This window comes from Dicentrarchus labrax, unplaced genomic scaffold (genome assembly GCF_905237075.1).
Source record: "Dicentrarchus labrax unplaced genomic scaffold, dlabrax2021, whole genome shotgun sequence".
NCBI classification, from domain to species: domain Eukaryota; kingdom Metazoa; phylum Chordata; class Actinopteri; family Moronidae; genus Dicentrarchus; species Dicentrarchus labrax.
In genome coordinates, this window is record NW_026136702.1 from 25591216 (window position 1) to 25606004 (window position 14789).

Here is a 14789-nt window from a genome sequence, read left to right on the forward strand (position 1 = left end):
TTTCTTCATCGAAGCCATCAACCTGTCTGTTAGACCCGATCCCAACTAGGCTGCTTAAAGAAGTTGTTCCCTTAATTGGCACTTCTTTACTGGATATGATTAATCTTTCTTTATTATCAGGATATGTACCACAGTCCTTTAAAGTAGCTGTAATTAAACCCCTTCTTAAAAAGTCTACTCTTGACCCAGGGGTTTTAGCCAACTATAGACCGATTTCTAACCTCCCCTTCCTCTCTAAGATTCTGGAGAAAGTAGTCGCCAAAGAGTTGTGTGACTTTCTACATAACAATAGTTTATTTGAGGATTTTCAGTCAGGATTTAGAGTTCATCATAGCACAGAGACAGCTCTGGTTAAAGTTAATAATGACCTTCTGACTGCTTCTGACAATGGACTTGTCTCTGTACTTGTATTATTAGATCTTAGTGCTGCATTTGACACCATTGACCATGATATTCTTTTACAGAGACTTGAGCATCAAATTGGCATTAAAGGAACTGCCCTAACCTGGTTTAAGTCATACTTATCAGATCGTACTCAGTTTGTACATGTTAACGATGAATCCTCCATAAATACTAAAGTTAGTCATGGAGTTCCACAAGGTTCTGTACTTGGACCAATACTATTTACTTTATATATGCTCCCTTTAGGCAACATTATTAGGAATCACTCCATTAACTTTCACTGTTATGCAGATGATACGCAGTTATATCTATCAATCAAACCCAATGAAATTAATTAATTATCTAAATTACAAACATGTCTTAAGGACATAAAATCCTGGATGACCTGCAATTTTCTGATGTTAAACTCAGAAAAAACCGAAATTCTTGTTCTTGGCCCCAAAAACCTTAGAGACTCATTGTCTAAAGATATAGTCACTCTAGATGGCATTAACTTGGCCTCTAGCACCACTGTCAGGAATCTTGGAGTTATCTTTGATCAGGATTTGTCATTTAACTCCCACATAAAGCAGACCTCTAGGACTGCCTTCTTTCATTTACGTAATATTAGAAAAATTAGACACATACTATCACAGACAGATGCAGAAAAACTAATCCATGCATTTGTTACTTCAAGGCTGGATTACTGCAACTCTTTATTATCAGGTTGCCCCAATAAGTCCATTAAAACGCTCCAATTATTTCAGAACGCTGCAGCACGAGTACTGACAGGAACTAGAAAAAGAGATCACATCTCTCCTGTACTAGCTACTCTGCATTGGCTCCCTATAAAATGTAGAATTGAATTTAAAATACTCCTCCTCACCTATAAAGCTCTTCATGGTCAGGCCCCTTCATATCTTAAAGAGCTCATAGTACCCTATTACCCCACTAGAACACTACGTTCTCTGAATGCTGGGCTACTTGTGGTTCCTATAGTCTCTAAAAGTAGAACAGGAGCCAGAGCCTTCAGTTACCAAGCTCCTCTCCTGTGGAACCAGCTTCCAGTTGTGGTTCGGGAGGCAGACACCCTCACCACTTTCAAGAGTAGGCTTAAGACATTCCTCTTTGATAAACCTTATAGTTAGGGCTGGATCAGGTGAGTCCTGAACCATCCCTTAGTTATGCTGCTATAGGCCTAGACTATCGGGGGATTTCCCATGGTGCACTGAGCTACTCTCTTCCTCTCTCTTTCTGCACTCATTCATGTCCCTTTAATGCATGTTACTAACTCCACTTCTTCCCCGGAGTTCTTGTGCTTTCTCGTCTCGCAGGTTCTCATGGATCCTGGTGGAGCCTCCTGCCATGGTCCTGCTTGACTGCCATTGCCAGTACTGTTGTTGCTGTGCACCTGTCTGTCTGTCGCTCTCTCTCTCTCTCTCTCTCTCTCTCTCTCTCTCTCTCTCTCTCTCTCTCTCTCACCCCAACTGGTCGAGACAGACGACCACCCACCTAGAGCCGGAGGATCTGTCCTAGGTTTCTGCCTTTTAACAGGCAGTTTTTCCTTGCCCTTGTCGCCAAGTGCTTGCTCATGGTGGTACTGTTGGGTCTCTGTAATTAATGTTAAAGAGTTCGGTCTAGACCTGCTCTATTTGAAAAGTGTCCTGAGATAACTTCTGTTATGAATTGGCGCTATACAAATAAAATTGAATTGAATTGAATTGAATTGGTTAGTGGTTGGGTGAAGCCATTTGTTGTCAAACAACTGTGTTTAATCTTTTTAAATCATAATGACAACAGAAACTACCCAAATGACCCCGATCAAAAGTTTACATACCCCAGTTCTTAATACCGTGTATTGCCCCCTTTAACATCAATGACAGCTTGAAGTCTTTTGTGGTAGTTGTGGATGAGGCGCTTTATTTTCTAAGATGCTAAAGTTGCCCATTCTTCTTGGAAAAAGCCTCCAGTTCCTGTAAATTCTTGGACTGTCTTGCATGAACTGAACGTTTGAGATCTCCCCAGAGTGACTCAATGATATTGAGGTCAGGAGACTGAGAAGGCCACTCCAAAACCTTCACTTTATTCTGCTGTAGCTAATGACAGGTCGACTTGGCCTTGTGTTTTGGATTGTCATGTTGGAACGTCCAAGTACGTCCCATGCGCAGCTTCCGGGCTGATGAGTGCAAATTTTCCTCCAGTATTTTCTGATAACATGCTGCATTCATCTTGCCATCAATTTTGACCAAGTTTCCTGTGCCTTTGTAGCTCACACATCCCCAAAAAATCAGTGATCCACCTCCGTGTTTCACAGTAGGAATGGTGTACCTTTCATCATAGGCTTTGTTGACTCATCTCCAAATATAACGTTTATGGTTGTGGCCAAAAAGTTCCATTTTGGTCTCCAGAAGTTTTGAGGCTTGTCTCTGTGCTGTTTGGCGTATTGTAAGCGGGATTCTTTGTGGCATTTGCGTAGTAATGTCTTTCTTCTGGCGACTTGACCATGCAGCCCATATTTCTTCAAGTGCTTCCTTATTGTGCATATTGAAACAGCCACACTACTTTTTTCAGAGAGTCCTGTATTACAGCTGAAGTTATTTGTATTTCTTTGCAACCCGAACAATTTTCCTGGCTGTGGCTGAAGTTTTTGTTGGTCTGACTGACCATGTTTTCGTTTCAACAGAATCCCTCATTTTCCACTTCTTAATTAGAGTTTGAACACTGCTGATTGGCATTCTCAATTCCTTGGATAACTTTTTATATCTCTTTCCTGTTTTATACAGTCCAATTACCTTTTCCCGCAGATCCTTTGACAATTCTTTTGTCACTTTTGTCAAACACTGATTACAAGCAAACAGATCACAGGTGAGGATGGTTACCTTTAGAAGCCATTCAAACCCGTTTGTCAACTTGTGTGCATGTTATCAGGCCAAAATCTCCAGGGTATGTAAACTTACAGTTTCTGTTTTCATTATGATTTAAAAAGATTAAACCTAGTTGTTTGACAATAAATGGCTTCACCCAACCATTAACCATGAGTGAAAGAAAAGTTTTTCTCCTATCATTCATATTCTCTGGAAATGGCCAAAAAATCATAAATTCTGCCAGGGTATCTAAACTTATGAGCACAACTGTATACAACTGTTGTGTCATTTTTGTTGTGCCAGTCTGTCACTTACAGGGCATTTCTCCTCTCATCACTCCTGGAAAGCTCTTCCACGTATTCCTTCAGATAGGCCTGAAGCTCCTCATAAGTTCCCACCATTTGGTTGAAATTGCTGGTGTGGAGGGGGTAGGGGACAAAAACATCACCAGCTTTAATTTCAGTGTGTGTTTGGCTTTGTAAGGAGCCTAAAAATCAAACCATACCCAGTGATGCTACTTCAGAGTTTCCTTTAAATTTTACTAAATGACCATATCTAGCTGATGACTCAGCTGTGTTCTGTGCTTTACCAGCATTGGTAGAGCTGAGAGCAAATCTACATATTGTGTTACATACCGTTACTAAATGGATGAGAATGAATAAACAGATGAGGCATGTTTACTTGTAGACCTATCATTCTAAACTCACAGCCTCATCTGGTGATAATAATTTTAGTAATGTGCAGTTAGAGGTTGAGGTTAAAGCTAGTACATATACATTCAACGACTATATTTCACTATATGACACAGACACTGAAATAATGTTATAATACATAAAGGCCATGCTCTCCATATTAAAAGTCTTAAATATCATTCAGTCAGATTAAGAATAGCCTAATATACAATATTATATGAACACTATGACAGGAATGTTCCTTCATTGCGACCATAAAATCATGATATATGCTCATTATTCATTGATCAGTGTCTCATGTGTCTAAACCTTCATTAATATATTTTTTATTTAGGACAAGATTACTACAGTAATGTGCACTTCGATCCTCTTTTCAACTGCATTTGAATATTCCAACTGTTGTTTAAACTTTCAGTTTAACGGTTTTGAGCAAAATTTCATGTATGATTTTTGCTTCATATGATGATTATCTTTGTGTATATGAGAGATGAGATAAGATATTCCTTTATTGATACCCCGTAGAGGAAATGCAAAGGATTACATTTTGAAGATGCCATGTAAGGGTATGGTTTAACTAAAGGGTCCAACTGTAGATAAGCAGCTACTCACTCTCTGTCCACCACCAGGCAGTGTGTGTCATTCTCACTGCAGATGATGTTGGCTGAGCGAACATCCTCGCTGTAAACAAACAATGTACAGTTCAGTCAGACACAACAAACCCATATGTACACACAGCAATTTCTGCTTCAGAGTGAGGAGTATGAGCTATAAGCAGCACACCATGCCAAATAGCATCAATTGGGTGAGTGTGTTCATATCACACAGCTGTGACTTTCTGGCATAGGTTTCATTGGTAAAGCTGCATAATAGAAAACTGTAGGGGACATTACGTTACAACTTCATAGGTAGCAACTCATTAGAAAGCAATTGTATGTGCAACTAAAACAGTCCTTCTACAGAAGATCTAAGTAGGTAAATAAAATGTTATCAACATCTAAGTAATACCATAATAGTCATACTTTTCAAATAATTATTTTATGTAAGCAAGAAATTACATTTATTCACCTTTACACTGATTTGGACATCATGCATCCACAGATTTCAACAAAAATTCTTCTATATTTCAACATTGAAAATACTTCTATACTAGTCTTCAATCTGTGAAACAGTGGATTTTTATTATTGCAGTGTGCACACTATGAAAACAGTGTTTGTGTAATTTAGGTCCATTGTGTGCAGCACAGAACATAACCACATAATGGAGAGTTTTCAGGGCAGTTGATTAGATAACATGACTGAAAAAAGGAAACACTGATGACAGTGATGATGAATGGCTGCCAGGAAAACTCTCTTCTTTCTAATGACAGTGAAGCCGAGGATGATGCTGAGGATGCTGAGAGTACTACGTTCATGCCATATGGGATGGACGGTAGACAAAGGAAAGATTCCCATGTATACTACTTGCAAGTGTTAACTTCACAAGCCTATTTAGAAAGGTTGTATGATTGCAGATTTGTAGCTTGTGAGAGGATTAAAAATACTGACAATCTGGGTTTAATAACATTGAACGACAGACTTTGATACATCCAACCTGTATGGATCAGCCAGAGCTTTCAGAGGAATCTGAGAATCCCAGTATGATTACAACTAGGATGTTGTTCTCAACTCTATTTATAAGCCAGCAGCTAGTAATTAAGGGTTCCACTGACAAAGTGGTAAATCCCGGCACAAAATTCCACCTGACTAGATTTTACAGGTTGTGACAATTCACTTCAAGATGCACTAGACACAGTGCACAGTGCACCAGGTTGACTCCCATACATATTGTGTGTAAATATAACAGGACCATTGGGTTAATCCCTCACATTCGCCATTTGCATCATGCAATATCTTTTTAATTGGTCCACAGAATGTGATGATAAGTACTAGTGACAACCTATGAGTAATTTCTTTGACCTAAGATTATGCTTATTTAGCTATCAATTGTGATCAGAAACAAAAATCTGTTTAATCCAATGTTATATGGGTGCTGTTGTGTGTGAAGCTGATGTTAGTACCTGATGAGAGCTTTCTCTCCAAAGTAGTCTCCGACTCCCAGTGTCTTGATTTCCTGTGGTTCAGCAAACCCCTCTGTGCTTTGAGTGACTATGACCTAGACAGACAGAGGCACAGCAACAACCTGTTTTACTCATCATCAGAGTTACATTGTCAGTTGTTTTATCAATGCAATCATGAAATTAAGACAATTATTCTCTCACTGTTGGACTCACTGTGAGTTAATTATAATAAAAGCTTTGGATCATTTCCTTAGATGTGTATTTACTCGCAAGTTTTTTCTCAGTGTGCCCACATACTATGACCAACAGCCTTAAACTATAGTTACTTTAATGGGCCCTGTTGGTTTCAATAAAAATATTTAATTCAGACAACATTATGACTTTAAGAGGGCATGTTAGGCAAGTTTGTGCAGATTTCTCACCTCTCCTTTTGCGATAATAAAGAAAGTGTTCCCTTCTTCACCCTCTCGGATAATGTGCTCCCCTTTTTCAAAATAGTCCTGAAAAGACAGAGGGTCAGTTATTTTCTTGTCCGCTTAGACAAAATCTGAAACTATTCAGTCACAAACAGATACTGTACGGTTATGAGGAAAAAATGTGGTGAAGTGGGAAATACTCACTACTTCAAGACAATCCACAATCTTGGCTAGTTTCTCCTCAGGCAGTCCTCTAAGCAGAGACACACTACAGAGACACAAATACAGTGATGTGATTTGAGTTTTCAGTTTTTGGTATTTAATACAAACGTTTCTGAAAACACATTTTGTTTTGATGGGTTATTAAAAAAAATGCACTTTTACGTTTCAAATTATATCTACAACAGCAAAGTGAGCAAAAAGTGATCTGAATACTTCATTTTTATTATGTGGGTTAAATGTGGGCTATGTTTAAACACATGCACAGATTGGCTTGAAAAACACTGATTGAGGGGGCCCTTTAAGGAAAAGATGCAGGGTTTTTACAGCATGAAGAATTTGAAGTCAGACCTCTTCTTGTTTAAATTCTTTCATTTCTTTGACCATATCTATAATAATAAGACCAATTTCAAGAGTTTTTCATGAATGCACTACTTCCAACTGTACAGAGTTCTGCCCAGGTCTAAAACACAGACCTGAACCCAGCCTGTAACTGCAGCTTTGAGACTTGCCCGGACCACATTTGAAACATTTGAATAAAGCTACATTTTTCATTACTGAAGGTTAGCTCACCAGGCTAATGCCACACATTGGCACCACTCTTTCGCTCTCCCCACTGGGCATTGTGTTTCTACTTACAATACAGTAGTATGAGTGCTACAGCGACCACATTTATATCAAGCCATGTTCCAGTCCATTCGCACTCCCAAATCATCAAATATGGCAGCTTGGTCAGTGGTTCAATATGCTTCAAAGTAGGACGCTATAGGTATGTCTCCAGCATGGTTTCTGGTGTAATGTTTTGAGTGGCTGTTGAAGTGAGGTGACATAGTATAAAAAACGAGAAAGTCTCTAATGTGTAGATGGTGGGGTGGATGGATTGGGTCCAACTAACCGTGGGCTTTAAACCAGGAGACCGCTGTTCGCTTCCAGTGTGAAACAAAATGTCAGTGTTGACCTCTTTAACTTAACGTGTCTGAAAGATGTGAAACTTTTCTCCTGAAGCTTCATTTTCCAACATACTGTTGCTGTCAGACAAAACATCATATGTTCATATTTTGTCATTTATTTTTTTCATCAATCAATACCATTAGTCACCATTTACATCTCTTAGTCTTACAAATATTTGACCAATGAAGAGTATTAAAACCAACAACACCAAATTTCACTAGCAGTGTTCAATATTGTAAAAACTACTTTTTTTTTATTTCCTGGAAAATCACCCGACCGCAACAAGATCTAGAGTGTCAGAAACTGATGGTGTGTAATATATTCAGCATCATTTGAAGCGGCCCACTGACAAACTGCAGTATTTCACGAGCTGGGAGTAAGAATTTGTTGCGTTTTCACAGTAAGGTCCTACAGCTGTTCATTAATCAATGTCCAATTACTGTAGAATGAAAACAACTTACACTTTTGGCTGGGGAGGTTGGTAAGAAATAAGAGATTTGAGAAGGAGAAGAAGACAAAGATGACGAAGACGAAACTATTTTTTGAATTTGCACACTTACCAGTAGTAACCCATATAGTAACCAAATGCTATTCACATAAACATTTGCCCCAAATCCCATCTGATCACTAACCCCTGCATATGCCGTTAAACAAACCTTAGACAGGGTTAGGGTTAGTTAGTATTGCAGTGACTGAATGCAGTAACTCACCCAGTGTGAATCAGTTTGAAATACACTGACAACCTCACTGAAACTCTTGGTTGCTTTGTAGATGAGGAGACATACAGAGTCTGTCGGTTGTGTTTGTACCTGCGCAGGAAGCTGAAGTACTCCTCGTGTCTGGCCTGTGTGGTCCGCATCATAATCGTCTGGAATGTCTGGCGGTCCAGTGCCCAGATGTGAGACTGGGACACAGCTGGATGAGAGCGGAACCATCAACAATCATTAAAACCCACTGCTTCATCCTCACTGTGGAGGATAGTTAAGGGTCCTTGATGTAAACCTCAGTGTTTCTCCAGATTGTACATGTTGCTAGGCTTCTTGGCTAGTGGCTAAACACAGTGTGCAAGACTTGATAATGTTGAAAAGCATCAGCATTGTGCCAGTTTGTTCTATCTTTAAAATGCTTTCCATCCATTACTAATTCAACCATTGTGTGCTACAGTGCTACAACAAAAAAACTGCTTGAAAACATGGACCAGCACACCCATACAGTATGTAGTAAATGGATGAGTAGTTTAAAAGTATATTTAATAACTCCCTGTGTGAATACTGCATCAGATATCTGCCCCATGTACCATACAGCCAGCAGATGTCTTACACATGATATGGATGCGGTTGTCAAACACACACAATACACATTTAGGCACCAGAGAGTGTATGCATGTAAGTAATCCCAAAGCTGCGACTGAGTTGGTGTTATTTAAGGGGAATACTACTGTCACTCACCTTTAACAGTGGCTGTTCTCTTACAGTTGTACAGTATGGCCAGTTCTCCAAACGCTGTGCCAGGACGCATCTCTCCCAGCAGCTTCCCGTTCTGGATGACCTCCAGCAATCCCTCTGCAGTGAGGAACATAATACAATTCAAACTCATTCCATGCTAAAGTAGTGGTAATTTGATCAGTTTTCTCTTCTTCCATCCATTTTTAGGACACAATTGAGAATGCACTGGCAGCAACCTATTCCTTTATTGTTTAGAAATTGGACCAACAGTTTTATATTTAGCTCAAGCTGATGAAGAAGATCCAAAAAAGTAAATTCCAACTATGTATACCATATTAAATTGCACTGACTAATATTCTTTTACATTGTATCGCATTGAATCAAATTAAGTTAAACTGCATTGCATTTGTTGTTTAAATTTGTTTTTGATCTCGTGGCACTTCTTACAGGCACTGAAAACAAGAGTGACACCACCTGAAGATATTTCAGTCAAGATATCTGTAGCACTCTCTGTGAGGCTCTTGTTTATTGTGTACACTAATATATCGCTCTTCTTTTTATAGTTGTATTTATAACTAACATATAAATGATCTTTTATTATCTATAAGTACAAATTACATGATTAAGAAAAAAATTAAATTTACAGGTTTATTTAAAACTGTGCCTCATTGTCGACTTTGATAAATGTGGCCTGGCTCTGATTAAACCCCTTTGTCAGTGTTAGAGTAAGGCGGGTCATGACCTTGCTATCCTGGAGGAAAAAAATGGCCAACAGATACCGTTGGGAAGAAGCATGGTCCCATCCATCATGGATTCATGGATGGAGTTTCAGGTACACACTGAAACTGTACTTAACAACTGCTTTAACATACAGCTAAAATGATTTCAGCCTTCTTCAAAGAATACTCAACCAGGTTTTTGATGCAACTATCATAAAAGGAATGTTAAGTTAAAGGGGAACTTGGCAACTATTTCAACTTAATAAACCTGTTTAGAAATCATTTGGATGGTTAAATGGCCTGTTCCGGTGAAAATGGTGACTTTCCCCACATCCCCTAGCGTCCCCAGGCGGAAAACCAACTTTGCAACTTTGGGACTGGAAATAGGAAGTATCGTGAGAAGCGAGAACGAGCGAGAACGAGCGAGAAACACAAACTGCTTTATGGCAATTCCACATAAACGCACACGCCCCCCTCAATACCGGTTAGCCAAGCCGGCTATAAAAACAAGTGACGATGAATGTATTACCCATCTCGGTAGACATTGCTCCACACAAAAAAGTTGCCCAGCAACAAATGCAAATCAGCAGCGGTAGAAAGGGGGAGGAGGGTGCCGCAAGGGAGTTTTTTTACGACAGTTTTGAAATATACGTCCCAGAGCTGTAGGGGGAGCTTGTTGAGAAAACATGCGACGACAAAAGTGAAAACCAGCGAAGAAATGGCTAGAGTTGCCAAGTTCCCCTTTAATAGGAGATAATAATAGGAATTCTTTAAACTACCTATTTGTTGAATTTAAGAATTTCAATATATATTACTTACTAAAAAAAAAAAGATCCCCCTGATCCTTTACATTTTTAAAAAATGGGACAGTGGACGTCCCATCAGAGCTACCCACATTCTGCTGAGCTGACCTGCCAGTACGTAAAGGTAGTTTCCGGGTTCCCCCTCCTGAATGACCACCTGTCCCTCGGTGTAAACCTTCTCGTACATACAGTCCACCATTTCCCTCATGTGCTGTGGCTCCAGCTTCTTCAGGAAGTCATTGTTCATGATGGCATCGTTGATGAGCCTCTTGGTGCTGGGATGGCAAGAAGCAGCAGAGAGAAACAGTGCCAAATCACGTCAAAGTTAAACCTGAATGCCCAGCAGTGGAGGTAGCTTGGATTAGATGCTAGAATTTGTATTATATTACATAACAAATGTGATCATATCAGTACCGTATAAATTATCAAACACAGTTTCTAGACCAATAGAGTGTCAAATTTGGGTCCTGGGTTCAAATTACTGCATTAACGCCTGCAGTTTCAATTTATTCAGCAGAGTGTGTTTGCATGTGTCCCTGATTACCACATCACACGGACAATGTGCTAGTGCGTTCAGTGAAAAGCAGAGTGCTTGAATGGGTCTGAGAGTAGTAGGCAAGAGAGGCAGCATAGGCGGTGTAATTGAAGCCCATAATGACCCAGACACTGCATTTAGATCCTGTGGCCTTTGTTTCCCTCCATTTCTCTCCATTATCCTGCCATGCTAATACAGCCTTTGAGATGTGGGGGATATTACAAAGGCTTACCTGAGCTGCCTCATTCTCCTGCCAATGATATTCTGTTTAGAATGATCCCAGTTGATCAAACTGTTTAAATAACAACTGTTTTTATTTTTGAGCAACTGAAGAAATTGTTGATTTTCTTTGATGTAATGCACCATTGTCTAGTTCTGTCATAAGTGACACTTAGTCTCAGAGGTAATTTGTCTTGCTTGAGTAGAGTCTTGGCTTGACACCTTACCAGTCATTCATCCAGTCTGACATTGTGTTTCAGCCTACATCTGTTTCAGAGGGCAGGTATTTTGTCCTGATCAGTAGCGAGTGAAATATCCATCCTCTCAATATCATTTTCAGACATACTAGAAATTGCTAGTGGCAGTGAACCGTAAGGTTAATAACTCTTAATTAACAAATGTGTTCAATTGTGGTAATTACAATAATTTTACTTATGCTGACCTGCACATAGTGCTCAATAGTGGACCTATTTAGTCTAGAATGTAAATCATTTTCAAAAGTATCTAGTAGTGTTTTAGATTTTCATTATGTATTTTACTACCTCGGCTGCGGCTCAGATGGCAAAGTGGGTCGTTTAGTAATCAGAGTATTGTTGATTCGATTCCGTGCTTGTTCTTAGGCAAGGCACTGAACCCCATATCGCTCCCTGAGCCTTTGCAGTTGCTGTGTGTGTATGTGCGAGCTTAGTATGCTTTGGTGCTGAACAGGTTGGCAGGTTGTGTGTGAATGTGTGAATGTGAAAAGGGCTGTATCGGTAGACCAAAAAGGTCTAAAGCGTTGTTTCCTGTCACTGTCGACCTCAGGGGGATGGGTGACCACTCCAGTGCACCATGTTAAAGAAAATAGCAAAAAGTGCCTTCTTGGAGGCCCCTATGGTAGATAAAACATGATAGTGCCCTTTAGGGTTACCCTGAAGGCAACCATGATTCCTATTTTTTGTTGAAAGAAATCAAATTGCCAGCATCAGAATATACAATATTGGCCTGGTAAAGCCTTATCATGGAAGACAGACAACAGAGCACAGGACACCTCATAACTTCCAACCAAAAAGACTTAAGTATCAAAATGCTTTTTGGCTTCTCTCTCTGAGTTTAAAAAAATCAGTTATTAGTCTCATCCCTGCATAATATGTAGAAACGAGCACACATAGTGGGCTTGACATTTTCATGTTTAAGAATTACCCTCATTGGTAAAAGTGGTCACTAATGCAATCCATTGCAACTGGTTTTTACAGCTACAGTACCATTCAATACTACAGAGGGTTTCACATTTAAAACAGATCTCGGTAAGGTTTAACTTACTGTGAGTCTTTGCAGACAGCCTTAGCGATAGAGATGTGTGTTGCTCTGAACCCTCCACAGAAGTTCTCTGAGGTGGGTTCAGCAGAGACACCCTCCTTTGCTTTGAGCCTGCGGTGGACCTCCACAGCAACCCTGTGGAAGCGGCTGGGACCCTGGTTGATGACACTGAAGCGGCGGTGGCTATGGTGGCACAAGGTGGGCGGAGAGCAGCCCAGGCTGTTGTTGTAGCCAATGGCATCCTGGAGCTTGTCGATCTGGGAGATCTTGGCCTCCAGTTCCCTCTGGAGGTGCTGTAACTGAAGCTCCTGGGCTCGAAACTCTTGGTCCCGACATGCCAGCTCCGTCTCTAGGTGGGTGATTCGCAATCTGAAGATCCGAATTGGTTTAATCACTAAGTAGACATAAAGGTAGACTCACAAAACACACATAAACAACTATTTAAACGGGTTATTTATATAATAATACAAAGGCTCGATTTCTATGGAAGCTGCACGATAATTTTAAATGAGGTCTGGCTTATCATTAGACCCTGCAGTGGACATCAGGATGTACCTTCACACAACTACTAGCACTGCCCTCATGGAACACCACTCTCTAAGCCTGACTTAACGTACCATTAAACTGCCTTTGAATTCTATTCTCACCCAAGCAGATACTTCCGAACATGACATGGCCTTATATCCTTACTAGTGCTGAGTACTACTATTACTCAGCACTAATAGAAGAAAATAAGAACAACCCTAGGTTCCTCTTCAGCACTGTAGCCAGGCTGACAGAGAGTCACAGCTCTATCGAGCCACATATCCCCATAAACTTAAGTAGCAATGACTTCATGAGCTTCTTCTATAATAAAATTATTACTATTAGAGAAAAATTAATCACCAACTGCCATCAACAGTTATCAGTGGCTCTCCAAGTTCAGGGACTTCTGTCAATGTAAACTTAGATGTATATTTAGACTGTTTTTCTGCTATCGATCTTCATCAGTTAACTTCAATCATTTCTTCATCGAAGCCATCAACCTGTCTGTTAGACCCGATCCCAACTAGGCTGCTTAAAGAAGTTGTTCCCTTAATTGGCACTTCTTTACTGGATATGATTAATCTTTCTTTATTATCAGGATATGTACCACAGTCCTTTAAAGTAGCTGTAATTAAACCCTTCTTAAAAGTCTACTCTTGACCCAGGGGTTTTAGCCAACTATAGACCGATTTCTAACCTCCCGTTCCTCTCTAAGATTCTGGAGAAAGTAGTCGCCAAAGAGTTGTGTGACTTTCACATAACAATAGTTTATTTGAGGATTTTCAGTCAGGATTTAGAGTTCATCATAGCACAGAGACAGCTCTGGTTAAAGTTAATAATGACCTTCTGACTGCTTCTGACAATGGACTTGTCTCTGTACTTGTATTATTAGATCTTAGTGCTGCATTTGACACCATTGACCATGATATTCTTTTACAGAGACTTGAGCATCAAATTGGCATTAAAGGAACTGCCCTAACCTGGTTTAAGTCATACTTATCAGATCGTACTCAGTTTGTACATGTTAACGATGAATCCTCCATAAATACTAAAGTTAGTCATGGAGTTCCACAAGGTTCTGTACTTGGACCAATACTATTTACTTTATATATGCTCCCTTTAGGCAACATTATTAGGAATCACTCCATTAACTTTCACTGTTATGCAGATGATACGCAGTTATATCTATCAATCAAACCCAATGAAATTAATCAATTATCTAAATTACAAACATGTCTTAAGGACATAAAATCCTGGATGACCTGCAATTTTCTGATGTTAAACTCAGAAAAACCGAAATTCTTGTTCTTGGCCCCAAAACCTTAGAGACTCATTGTCTAAAGATATAGTCACTCTAGATGGCATTAACTTGGCCTCTAGCACCACTGTCAGGAATCTTGGAGTTCTCTTTGATCAGGATTTGTCATTTAACTCCCACATAAAGCAGACCTCTAGGACTGCCTTCTTTCATTTACGTAATATTAGAAAAATTAGACACATACTATCACAGACAGATGCAGAAAAACTAATCCATGCATTTGTTACTTCAAGGCTGGATTACTGCAACTCTTTATTATCAGGTTGCCCCAATAAGTCCATTAAAACGCTCCAATTAATTCAGAACGCTGCAGCACGAGTACTGACAGGAACTAGAAAAAGAGATC

General features: G+C 39.7%; 1 protein-coding gene and 2 long non-coding RNA genes across 9 annotated transcripts in view; 1 reads left to right on the forward strand and 2 right to left on the reverse strand.

The window, feature by feature from the left end:
* LOC127377137 (uncharacterized) overlaps positions 1 to 14789 on the forward strand; it is a 417826-nt gene that overhangs the window by 74831 nt on the left and 328206 nt on the right. The gene's annotated exons all lie outside the window — the stretch shown is intronic.
* The window catches only part of LOC127377142 (uncharacterized), a 42488-nt gene that overhangs the window by 18970 nt on the left and 8729 nt on the right, over positions 1 to 14789 (reverse strand). The window lies entirely within an intron of this gene.
* LOC127376364 (cGMP-dependent protein kinase 2) overlaps positions 1 to 14789 on the reverse strand; it is a 44779-nt gene that overhangs the window by 15626 nt on the left and 14364 nt on the right. For 6 of the 7 annotated variants that reach the window (XM_051423189.1, XM_051423222.1, XM_051423196.1 and 3 more), the window contains 9 exons: positions 12604 to 12969; positions 10656 to 10822; positions 9029 to 9142; positions 8390 to 8495; positions 6615 to 6678; positions 6417 to 6494; positions 5995 to 6089; positions 4547 to 4615; positions 3561 to 3659 (listed from right to left, as the gene is read on the reverse strand). In XM_051423189.1, the coding sequence (XP_051279149.1) occupies positions 3561 to 3659; positions 4547 to 4615; positions 5995 to 6089; positions 6417 to 6494; positions 6615 to 6678; positions 8390 to 8495; positions 9029 to 9142; positions 10656 to 10822; positions 12604 to 12969 (1158 nt within the window). Of the gene's footprint in view, positions 1 to 3560; positions 3660 to 4546; positions 4616 to 5994; positions 6090 to 6416; positions 6495 to 6614; positions 6679 to 8389; positions 8496 to 9028; positions 9143 to 10655; positions 10823 to 12603; positions 12970 to 14789 lie in introns of those variants that run through there. The other variant, XM_051423233.1, reaches the window with a different exon arrangement.